This window comes from Colobus angolensis, unplaced genomic scaffold (genome assembly GCF_000951035.1).
Source record: "Colobus angolensis palliatus isolate OR3802 unplaced genomic scaffold, Cang.pa_1.0 Scaffold90, whole genome shotgun sequence".
Classification (NCBI taxonomy): domain Eukaryota; kingdom Metazoa; phylum Chordata; class Mammalia; order Primates; family Cercopithecidae; genus Colobus; species Colobus angolensis.
The window spans coordinates 1,224,837-1,236,790 of NW_012122932.1; the positions used below are offsets into that span (position 1 = coordinate 1,224,837).

Genomic DNA, 11,954 nt, shown 5'->3' on the forward strand with positions numbered 1-11,954 from the left:
TTACAGGCACGTGCCACCACACCCAACTAATTTTTGTATTTTTAGTAGAGACGGGGTTTCACCATGTTGGTCAGGATGGTCTCGAACTCCTGACCTTGTGATCTGCCTGCCTCAGCCTTCCAAAGTGCTGGGATTACAGGTGTGAGTCACCACACCAGGCCCATTTTATATTCTTTATAGCATGTGTCATCATTGGAAAATATCTTGTGTCTTTGTAAGCTTGCATTTTCCAGTGTCCACCTCTGTACTAGAATGTGAGCTCCATTAATACCACAGACCATGGCTATTTTGAGGGCCGCTGTATTTCCAACACCTACTGTCCAATATATATTTACTGAACAAATGGATGAATAAAATTCAATATTCTTAACTCCAACCAAATTGGTATAAAGTTAGTTATACTCTCTTTTTTAAAGCTCTATAAGATAGACTAAAAATAAATATACTAAGAAAAAGCCATAATGCTTACTGAAACCTTGAACAAATAAAGAGGAACCACCCCACAATGTCCATGTGCTTAATTATTTATTCTTGGCTTTTAAATTCCATTAACTAATAACATAGGCAGTAAGTAGAATGATGCTGAGCCTGCTTAATGAGCAACATTTACAAAAAGGCAAGTGCTCTTCTCACACACCTCAGGCCCCAGCTTCAAGACAAGTCAGTCTAGAGAAGCTTGGTGTCTGGATGTGCCTGAGCCAAATGTTTAACCAAGAACAAGCCAATGACCCACCACCCTTTGCACAGTGGTAGCAATAGAACTGGTTAAGCCTTATCTGTCTCTTTTTCCTGTAGCTGATACTATTGTTGGACTACCTCGAATCACATCCTCATTTCTTGCTGCAAAGCCTAGATTCTGTTGTGGCATCCTCCACTCAGGGATGATGATCCTATTCCAAACTCGGATGCAAGCCTATTTGTATAAAGCTAGTTAGGCTAATCCCATTCTCCTTGCCAACGGGTGTCTTAGAAGTGGGCATCTGCTGGGAAGTGGAGATTGCAGTGAGCCGAGATCGCGCCACTGCACTCCAGCCTGGTGACAGAGCGAGACACTGTCTCAAAAACAACAACAACAAAAAACAGAAGTGGGCATCTGACTTAGACTGTGGCAAAGAGGACATCAAAAGAGATTTTCTAGGGATATCGGAGGGAAAAGGTTCCTTTATTTAAAAAAAAATCAGAATGTCCTTTCACTTGACGTTGTTGGTTTATCTGAGTGTGAGGCCCAGAATTGCAGCAGTTGTCTTGGGACAAAGCTGACATTCCAAAGACAGCAAGGCAGGGAGATGAAGAGGATCCGAGTCCTCTATGCTGCGCTTCACCTAGCGAATTTATCAGCTTGGGGGACTCCCCGCCTTGTGACTTATTATGTGAAACACTGGATTATTGCAATAACCTTTCAACCGATTCCTGCTTCTGACAGTGGTCCCTTAATCGAGCTGCCGCTAGAAAGAGTGTTTTTCAACTAGTGGCTCTCTATTTCATTCAGGCAGGAGTCCAACTATTTATAATGGGTTATAAGGTCCCTGTCTCGCATCTGTCTGACATCATCTGTCTCCATCTTTCACAACTTCTTCCTTTGCCTACTCAACTTCAGACACACTGGCCACAAGTCCAGTCCTTAAACATACCAGATGAGCTCTTGCCTCAGGGCATTTGTACTGGCTGCTCCCTCTATCTGGAGCTCTACTCCCCAGATATTCACATGACGATTTTTTTTTTTTTTTGCCTTCTTCAAATCGTTGCTCAAATGTCATCTTTTGCATGAAGTCTTGACCATCATATTTAAAAGAGAACACCATATCCCTGCACCCCCTGTTGGTTTATTTTCTTGCATTTATAGCCTCATATTTTATATTCCACTTGTTTATTATATCTATTATTTAGCCCCTCCACTATTGAATCTCCAGTGCCTAGAATGCCAAGCACACAGTAGGTGCTCAGTAGATATTTGCAGAAGAGGTCATTCTTTTACTGTTCCAGATATTTTGATAGCAGTTTTCTGTTGCAACTGAAAGCATCTTGAAAGCATGATGGATTTCCCTTGAGTTGCCTTGATGTCCTGTGCCCTGCATTTTCAAGACAGTCAACCATATCTTAAACTTACAGTCAGTGCGTCTAGCAGAAGATGAGCAGTAAAAAAATTGCTGGTATAGGATTCAAAAATTTGCCTTCTGGACTCTATAAGACCTTGGGCAATTTAAAACTTATCTCTAGCTGCCTTCACCTCCTCACATTTATGAAGAAAATTAGGTCTACTATCTATAATATCTATACTATCTTTTTGTCTGCAATGTGGGATTATAAGACCGATTCTAGTTATCTCCTATGGGTTATAGGATATATATGATCCACATATGTTAAAGTTAGAAAAGTTCTGTGTATCTATAATGGATTGTTTTGAATGAGATTTTTTATTCTTTAAAAATATCCGTTATTGTTGTATTAATAGTCATATTGATGTTTCTTGGTTGGTTGACATTTATTAGTTACTGAAGGCTATATTCATTCAATAAATATTTATTAAGCCCCTGCTTGGTGTCAGGTTACTTGCCAGGAGTGCTCTATCACAGTAGTTGAGAATACCAACTCTGAGATCAGATTGGTGTGCAAATGGATATGTTGTTAAACTTTCTGAGTCTCAATTTCCTCCACTGTAAAATGGGCTTAAGCTGGCATCTGCCTCATATCTTAGTGTTGCAGCAAAGGTGGAATGAGATAACATGTTGAAAGCAATTATTAAGGAGTCTGATCTCATGAAGTCTGATTAAACAGAATTTATCATTATCATTACTTTACCCAGGCCAGGTATTGTGCAGCACTTTCAAAGATCTTATTAACATATCCTTTCATCCTCCCAAGTTGGCGATCACCCAGCGAACCTGAGCAAATAAGAGAATAATTGAACTACGAATAAAATGTGGGTCTATGTACCCAGAAGTCCTAGCTAATTCCTGTTTCTACTTTAGGTCTCAGATTGGCTTCCAGTCTAGCCAATCTTACTCTAGCAAGCCTTCCCTGCTCTGTTCCCAGTGTGGGTTGGGTGACTTACTCTTTTTCTAGCACTCTCCACAATCACGTTGGACTGTTATTAAAAACCATGTGGTGGTGCCCTCAGGAAAGTGTACAGTGCTTAATGGAGGGGAGCAACAGTGTTTTGTCCATGACTGACCTCATAGTCCAGCCCAGTGCCTAGCACATACTAGGTGCTCCATAAATATTTGTTAATCAAACACATTTAAAGTGATTGGCATTAGGGAAGAGGAGAAATAAATAGTCACAGTTTTTTTCTCTTTCTTGGATAGGAAATCTTTAATTACCTAATGCTTACAAAGAGAACAGGATGTTTGCCTTCAGTGTTATGCAAAGAACCTGCTTCTCTTCCTCCAGAGCTCAGTTCTCACCAGCCCACCTGCAGAGTACAGCAAGCCTTCTCACATCAAAACATTCTCCATCACAGCTGAGAAAAAATGCTTTCATCTTGCACAACTTGTTCATAATCAGTCCAATTTTTCTTCTGGCAGATTGGAGCACCATGCAAAGTGAAGTTGCATAGGAAATTCCCTTGTAGCCTACTGGATGCAGAGAAGAGATCTCCACTTCTTTTTCACACACAGAGGAAAGGTTTTTACTCCCTTCAGTGCCCAAGGCAGAGAACTTGGCTGCACAGTATCTCACATTTATTGGCATTCTTGTTTCCTTTAAATGCACTCAAAACACCTGCAGATGTTCTGCCTTCTCTGCTCTTAGAATAGCCCTCTGATGTAAGGAAAGAAAGAACAGAATTTCTCAATGTGCCTCTTGGATCAAACTATTAGAATTGTTTGGGATGGGCCGGGTGCAGTGGCTCCTGCCTGTAATCCTAGCACTTTGGGAGGCTGAGGAAGGTGGATCACGGGTCAGGAGTTTGAGAGCAGCTGGGTCAATATGGTGAAACCCCGTCTCTGCTAAAAATACAAAAAACAGCTGGGCGTAGTGGCGGGCGCCTGTAATCCCAGCTACTCAGGAGGCTGAGGCAGGAGAACTACTTGAACCCGGCAGGTGAAGGTTGCAGTGAGCTGAGATCGCGCCACTGCATTCCAGCCTAAGCGACAGAGCAAGGCTCCATCTCAAAAAAAAAAACAAAGAATAAAAAAATAAAATAAATAAAAATAATTATTTGGGATGCTTGTGAAATATGCAGATCCTTTGACTCTGTCCCAGACCTAGTGAATCAGAATCTCTAGAGGTAGAATCTAGTAATATGCATTTTAACACCCTTCCCAAGGTATTCATATGCACAATAATGTTGAAAAATCATTTAGTATCCTGTCTAAGATCACTAACTGGGTAGCTGAACCAAGTTTAAAGTGAGGGATTATCTGATTTCAAATTGGTGCCTAATTAAAAATCCCCCCTTGAGTTGTTGATTTAGAAAGCTTCTGTCCAAAAAGACAGGATTCCTTCTTCCTGAAATGGGAATTCTTCTCAGTGCCAGCCCTTCACCCTGTATTCAGGAGTGGGAAGAGCAAGGCAAGTAAGGCTCCGTTTTCTATCATTTAGGCTAAGATCTGTGGGGTGAAGTTACAATTATTGTAACTAAACATCTAAACATCTAAGAAAGGTTATTTGTCGATCACAGACTTCTTTCTATAAAATGAGGTGAAGGTCACAAGGTCTTTACACTGCTTTGAGACAACCCAATTGGTTTTTTTTTTTTTTTTTTTGCTGTTGACAGCAAAGAGTCACAATCACTGAAGGAAAGCTGAAAAATCATTCCTATAATTCTCAGATTACTTAAACATCCATGCAAAATGAAACATTATTGCAAATGTTATAGTTAGAGGATTCCTTTTTGCAAGGAAATCACAGTTGTTGGCTTTTACTTTAGGGTATATGAAATACACCTCACATCGACAGTCACATTGATGTTTTTCTCTCATTAGAAAGCACAATCGATAGAATGCCTCATCCTTCCCTCTACATGAGTGATCTTTTCAGAGGGAGGGAGGGAAAAAGAAATGTTATGCCCATGTAGCAAAACAGAATAAATATCACAATTATTTCCCATGAATAAGATGAAGTGACCTGCGTTGACAGACATCAAGGAACTGCAGAATGAGGAACGAACAAAACACCCTAGAATTGCAGTATGGGAAAGAAAATGCTTATATGCTGTAGTTGGAATAAAAACAGAAACTGCACCAGATAATTCTTTTTCCCATGTACAAAATCAGACACCAAGTCTCAAGAAGCTGTTTGACATCGAGTGGGCAATTTCTACCATATAAAATACTTCTAATGATGAAATAATGTAAAATTTCACGCAACGAAATCATATGTTACATGAAATACGCCTGCTAAGCGAATCAAATACAAGCATTGCACGTGGTAAATCAGAACCTTTAAATGTGTAAGTGTCTTCCAATAACTCAACTAAGTCAACAATGTTTTTATGGCATCCTAACCACCAGCATAACAGTGAAAGTTTAGGTCATCAAAATTGTTTGTTGACTGCATGTCCACATGATCTGCATAAGTTATGTGATCTCATTCAGTTCAATGGTTCCAAACACCATCTGCATGCTGAGGCCTCCCCAGGTTCTACCTCTATCTCTGAGATTGTCTCTCTAAGACATATATATGACTCATATATATACATACAACTTCCTTCTTGATGTTTATACTTTGTGCCTCATAGCTACTTCATATTAATTATGTTCAAAACAAGGCTCATGATTTTTCTCCCCAAATATCTTTCTTTTTCAGGTTTTCCGGTGTTAGTAACTGGTGCCCACCAACCACCCAGTTGTTCAAAGCTAAAACCTGAAAACTGTCTTAATTCCTTAGTTTACTTCTCCACTAAAATGCAGCCTATTGCCTCCAAAACAAGCCTGGAGCCTGTTATCTCTACATCTGCACCTTCGCCGCTCTAATAAAGCCACATTGTCTCTCATAAGACTTCCTATAGAGCCCAAGGAATGTTATTTTTGAGAATGGGTCCCAGTGATATAATCACAGTAGCTAATCATGATTACTGAATCATGTCTATGTGCTATGTTGTTTAAAATATATATTTAATTATATTATCGTAAGAGTTCTTCAAGATAGCTTTTATTATCCCAATTTTACATATCAGGAAATAGAATCATGAAAAATTTGAGGTAACCTACTCCATGCCCGTAAGTAGTGAAGCTAAATTTGAACCAGGTATTTTTAACTGTGAAACATATGCTCTTAATCACTATATCACACTGCTTTTCCTGGATAAATGTAAAGATTTTACTATTAGGTGTTCATAACAATGTTATAAATATTGAAAATCTAGGTAAATAAACTGGGGTATATGTACCTCTTATTCTACAAAAGATGATCCTATACATTCTTAAGTAAAAACATCAGTTTACAAAATAGTATTTCCATTATGACCCCATTTTGGTAAAAAAAAAATAATATGGATATTGTTTGATGTAAACTAACCAATTCCTTGCACAGTATTTGACACACAGTACTTGTTTCTTGACTGAATCAATTAATGACCATATATGCATAATCAAGAGGTTAGAAAAATATACCATAATTTTTTTTTTTTTTTTTTTTTGAGACGGAGTCTCGCTCTGTCACCTGGGCTGGAGTGCAGTGGCCGGATCTCAGCTCACTGCAAGCTCCGCCTCCCGGGTTTACGCCATTCTCCTGCCTCAGCCTCCCAAGTAGCTGGGACTACAGGCGCCCGCCACCTCGCCCGGCTAGTTTTTTGTATTTTTTTTAGTAGAGACGGGGTTTCACCCTGTTAGCCAGGATGGTCTCGATCTCCTGACCTCGTGATCCGCCCGCCTCGGCCTCCCAAAGTGCTGGGATTACAGGCTTGAGTCACCGCGCCCGGCCTATACCATAAATTTTTAACAATGCTAAGCTGTGGGTTGTGGGTTTCTGAATGACATTTATTTTCTGATTTTTATCGGTTAAACTTTCCTACATTGAGAATATATTGTTTTAGTAATCAGAAAAATAAAAGAATAAATGTTATGTTTTTTAAAATTATTTATGATTTGTCTTAAATGTTTTCTTCCCACAAGTTGATTTTTCTCCACCAAATGTGTGAGATTCCTACCTCTCTGGTAGTCAAAGCATTGTAGTCTTTAGCCTAAGTACTTTTATCTGCAGCTCATTTTACCTTGTGTTTATTTGATGTGATGCTTTACTCTTCCAGGCCATACTCTGTCTCCTCTTCAATGGTACATTTCTTGAGAACTTGGACTATATTTTATTTATCTTTACAACCTTCTTACTTTCTGAGACAGTACCCTGGATACAGTAAGCACTCACCAAATGCTTATTGTTGAACTCATAGTATAATTCATTTAAAGCCCTACAGAATAATTTGACATGTGAAAAAATTCTAGTCTACTACTTGATACCCAAGATGCACATAAGTATCTTGCACCAAGATGCAAATTGAACATCTTATAACAATCTATTGGTAATGGTCTAATATATATTATATATGACATATATTATTATATATGTATTATATATGTTACATATATTTATATGTGTGTGTTATATATAACATGTAATATATATTTTATATGTATTATATATGTATATTATATATTATATATGTATCACATATGTATATTATACACATATATGTATGCATACATAATATATATACATCTATGTATTTGTGTATACACACACACACACACACACCCTCCTAGCCCTTATAGCCATAATGGGTAACTATACTGTTATCCCCATTCTGCACATGAGAAAAACTGAAGCATGGAGACATTAACTTGCCAAGGTAACTAGCTAGAAAGTGATAGAACTGAAATAGAAAAAGCTATTAATAGGAATAAGTAACATGGAAGGGAAAGCTGAATAATTTTTATTGACTTTGATCGTATAGAGAATTAACTTGGGTAGATTATGCCAATTAAACCAAAGGAAACCTGATGTTTAATGAGTAGCAAGTGAAAGTCTTTTATTAATTCACTCAACAAATATTCAACTTCCATTGAGGCAGTATTAGTGGAGGTTAAATGACATCTAAGATATGTTGGCTAGGGAACCTCCATGCCAGTGGCTGTGTGTTTGTGACCAACCTAATTCTTCTTTTTAAAAAGTTTCTCCCTTTATTCACTATTTCAAAGTGCATTTTTCAAACAAAATAGGGATCGATTGTCATTTTGATCCTGACTCCGACCCAACTAACAGTCAGTTCAAGCAGGCTACTTTTGTATTATGCACAGTAAACATTTCAACCTATCTTCAGTTCACGTGTATTCATAATGATCATCTAAGGGCATGTGTGTAAAATGCACATTCCAGGCCCTCACTCCAGACTACCAAGTCAGAGTCTCTATTTTCAAAACAATGTTTAAAAAGCAGGGGCTTTGGAGTGCCAAAGACTAGGTTTGAAAACTGCCTCACCCATTTATAAGCTATAGTGCCTTTGGCAATGTACTTAATATTTTTTGTTTGTTTGCTTGACTTCAATATCCTCATAGGTAATGTGGGAATAAAAATTCTTACCTGTCATAAGGTTTTGGTGAAGACTAATTTAGAATGAAGGTCTAATTATAATAATATTTATAATAATAGCTTACAAATATCGAGTACTTACAAAGTATTGAGCACTGTGGCCAATGCTGTATCTGTATTATCTTAATAATTTGTCTTAAGCAAATAATAAGTCTGCAATTGGTAAGACCTATAGTTACAGCAGACACTCAGAATTCTCATAATTGATGGGAAGCCAGTCGCAAGGACAAGATTAAGTGCAGAGTGAGAGAATAATGGATTACTTGGAACAAGTCCTCTAGCCTTGTGATGCCCAATGCTGGTCCACTACATTAGAATTAACTGGGTAAACTAACACACATTGTATCGCCCTGACCCTTGAAACTCTAACTTAGTAGCTCTTGGAGACCTGGGAGTCTCCATTGTTTAAAAAGTTCAAATGATTTCGAATCATGGCCAAGATTTAAAACAACGTATTCACTTGAGCTTCCTTTTCTTAAGACCCATGAGGTTAGAGAGTAGGTCATTTTTTTTCTTTCCTTTTTAAAAAAATTTCTAATGTCTAGCACAGTGCTGTCATATAGAAGACACTCAAAATTCTTTTTTTAGGTGACATAAAATGGGATTGATACTTTCTATCTGTCTTCATAGGGGCTTTAGAAGGATCTTTTGTATGGCTCTGTATGACAATTCATCTCAAAAATAGAGGATGCTATATACAAATATAATATTAGATCCAGTAATCCCACTGCTTGGTCTATATTTACAAAATAAAATCAGTACATAGAAGAGAAGTCTGCTCTCCCATGTTTTTTGCAGCTCTAGTCACAATAGCCAAATTATGGACACAACCTAAGTGTCCATAAACAGATGGATACATACAGTTTTATATATATATATATTATACACACAAACACACATATATATGCAATGGAATATTACTCAGCCATAAAAAAGAATAAAATTCTGTCATTTGTGGCAACATGGATAAACGTGAAAGGCATTATATTAAGTGAAATAAGCCAGGCACAGACAAATACCACATTTTCTCACTTATACGAGGAACCTAAAAAAGTCGATCTCATTGAAGTAGAGATAGTGGTTACCAGAGGCCTGGGGGGTGGTAGGAAGATGGAAAGAGATTGATCAATAAATACAAAGTAAGAGATCTGAGGAATCAGTTTTGTTCTTTAGCACAGTAGGTTGAGTATGGTTAACAATATCATACGGTATATCTCAAAAGAGAGAGAGGATTTAGAATCTTCTTACCACAAATAAATAATAAATGTATGAGGTAATGGATATGCTAATCATCTTGGTTTGATATCATTACACAATATACACATATTGAAACATCACATTCTACCTTATAAATATGTGCAAACATTGTGTCAATTTCTTTTAAATATAATTTTATATAGATTTATTTATTAATTTATTTTAGTGTGCTTTCTCCTACTTTGTAAACATAGAGTATTTGGTTTTTGGTCACCCACTATTAGATTCTCTACAAAGGAATTATAGTAAGATTGTAAATAAACAACCTTTTCCAAATTACTCAGATTAATTTTTGCTCAAATTATTTTTTACTCAGAATTGAAGTGCTACAGAATGACCTGAAGTTCACATGCATTTATTCATGTTAGTTTGAGTATAGTGTTCAATCCTGTCAACTGTTCACTTCATCATTCTTTAAAACTAGTTTTACACCTGTGTTATACCACATCTAAAATCTAAAGCTACCATCAAAGCAGCAAAATCTGTTTCAGGCAAGCCCTACTGCATTCTGCTAGAAGAGCTAAACCATGATTTAAAACACCCAGAAGTGCTATTCTAGTTCCTTCCGATTGCCTATCATCCAGTGTTTTGTAATGCAGACACCCTTAGGGAGAGTCATGGAGGTCTCCAAGCCCAGGCTTATAAAAGAAGAAAATAAAGAAAAATAAACAGTTCTTCAGGAGGAGGAAAACTAATGTATTATCCCAGGTAAAGGGCCCTGGAATAGGAAAGTTTTGAGAACCAGAAAGGCAATTACATGCTAAGATTGGGATTCAATGTTCCTATAAGTCATATGACCAGACTTGAATTCTTCAGTCTCCCTCTGCACTTCATGTATTGCCAATGGTCCTCCACATAGAATGGAAGGGAGAGAATTATGGTTGACAGTCTTAAAATGTTTGGACTCAGAATTCTACAGTGCTGATGACCATCCTGAAACAAGACTTGCCCAGTTTAGCCTGTCTCTGCAAACCTATTTTACTGAAAGTTCATTTCAGTGCTGCCTCATTGGTAGGAATAAAATAAATACCAACAGAAAAAAAAAAAAACAGGAGAGAAACAGAGAAAGAAATTATTAAATCCATTTCTTGCTTAGAATGCAATTCTGGGGTGTGTGGGGACTTAGATTCGTGAAAGCAAAGATGAAAGTGTTTAATTTTGAAACCAGCACAAACTCCCAAGGAGGCAAGGAAAAGGGTATGGGGATTTCTCCTACCTTCTGTGGTCCCAATCTCGATAGTGCCTTTCACTTGGCTGAAGCACCATAGTGTGTCCTGGGTGAGTGTCCCAATTCCTGAAAGCAACACAAGGAGACACTTCAGGTTAGGTAAGAGCTTCCAGTTGTTCTTAGGAGACCAACAAGAAAAGAAATATATAGCAGAATCTATGCATTTCTAAAAGGAGACTTGCACACCAGGTATCATCTCGTCAGAGAAGAGACCCTAGTGAGTCTTGAGAGAATGGTCAGTCAGCAAGTACCACGTCCTGCTGTGAATCACTGCTCTGTCTCCTCCGTCTGACCAGGCCAGGACCAGTTTGAACTGGAGCAATTGGAGTTTGTTCCTTCTCAGGCCCTGGCAGCGTCCTGGAGTGGTTACGAAGGGCTTGCAGTCATCCCCTGTGTGACTGGCCCTTTTCACGGGAATACTAATGCTTTTGATTGTTTTCCTTCTGTGATGGTGGGGAAGAGAAAGAGGCAGTTCGTTAGGGGGTGAGAGGAAAAGAAAGGCAACATTTTTTTTTTTTTAACTGGGCTTCACAGCTTGCATGGTTGAGTGGCCAGTAAGGGGTCAGATACCCAGAGCACTTCCATCTCTCTTGTTCACTTCTTGACTGCTTGCCAAAGTCAGGCTGACTGCAGAGTAGGGAAAAACAAAAAAAAAAAAAAACAAGGCTGGGGATGAGGCGGGGTGGCTCACACAGAGTTGGGGAGTCAGTTTCTGACAAATGTGGCCTATTTTGTTCCAAGGGGATTTTTGATTCAGATCCAATTGGACACTTGATGGGGCTAAATGTTCTGGGTAATAGTGACTCCTGGTTTCTACAAATATATGTAGCCAATATGTATATTAATACATATATTAAGAGATATTCTAATTCCTATACATATTCAAGAGAGTCCTCTACAGAACACTTCTGGATAGCAGGAGTGCCAGTTTTCTTCTCAACAG

General features: G+C 38.1%; 1 protein-coding gene across 5 annotated transcripts in view; it reads right to left on the minus strand.

Annotated features, from left to right (window-relative positions):
* PPP2R2B (protein phosphatase 2, regulatory subunit B, beta) overlaps nucleotides 1-11,476 on the minus strand; it is a 499,553-nt gene extending 488,077 nt beyond the window's left edge. For 2 of the 5 annotated variants that reach the window (XM_011931485.1, XM_011931486.1), the window contains exons 1-2: nucleotides 11,198-11,461; nucleotides 11,000-11,077 (exon numbers count right to left, since the gene is read on the minus strand). In XM_011931485.1, the coding sequence (XP_011786875.1) occupies nucleotides 11,000-11,049 (50 nt within the window). In that variant the 5' untranslated portion in view covers nucleotides 11,050-11,077; nucleotides 11,198-11,461. Of the gene's footprint in view, nucleotides 1-10,999; nucleotides 11,078-11,197 lie in introns of all 5 variants that reach the window. The other 3 variants (XM_011931490.1, XM_011931491.1, XM_011931487.1) reach the window with 2 other exon arrangements.
* Between the last annotated feature and the right edge of the window lie 478 nt (nucleotides 11,477-11,954).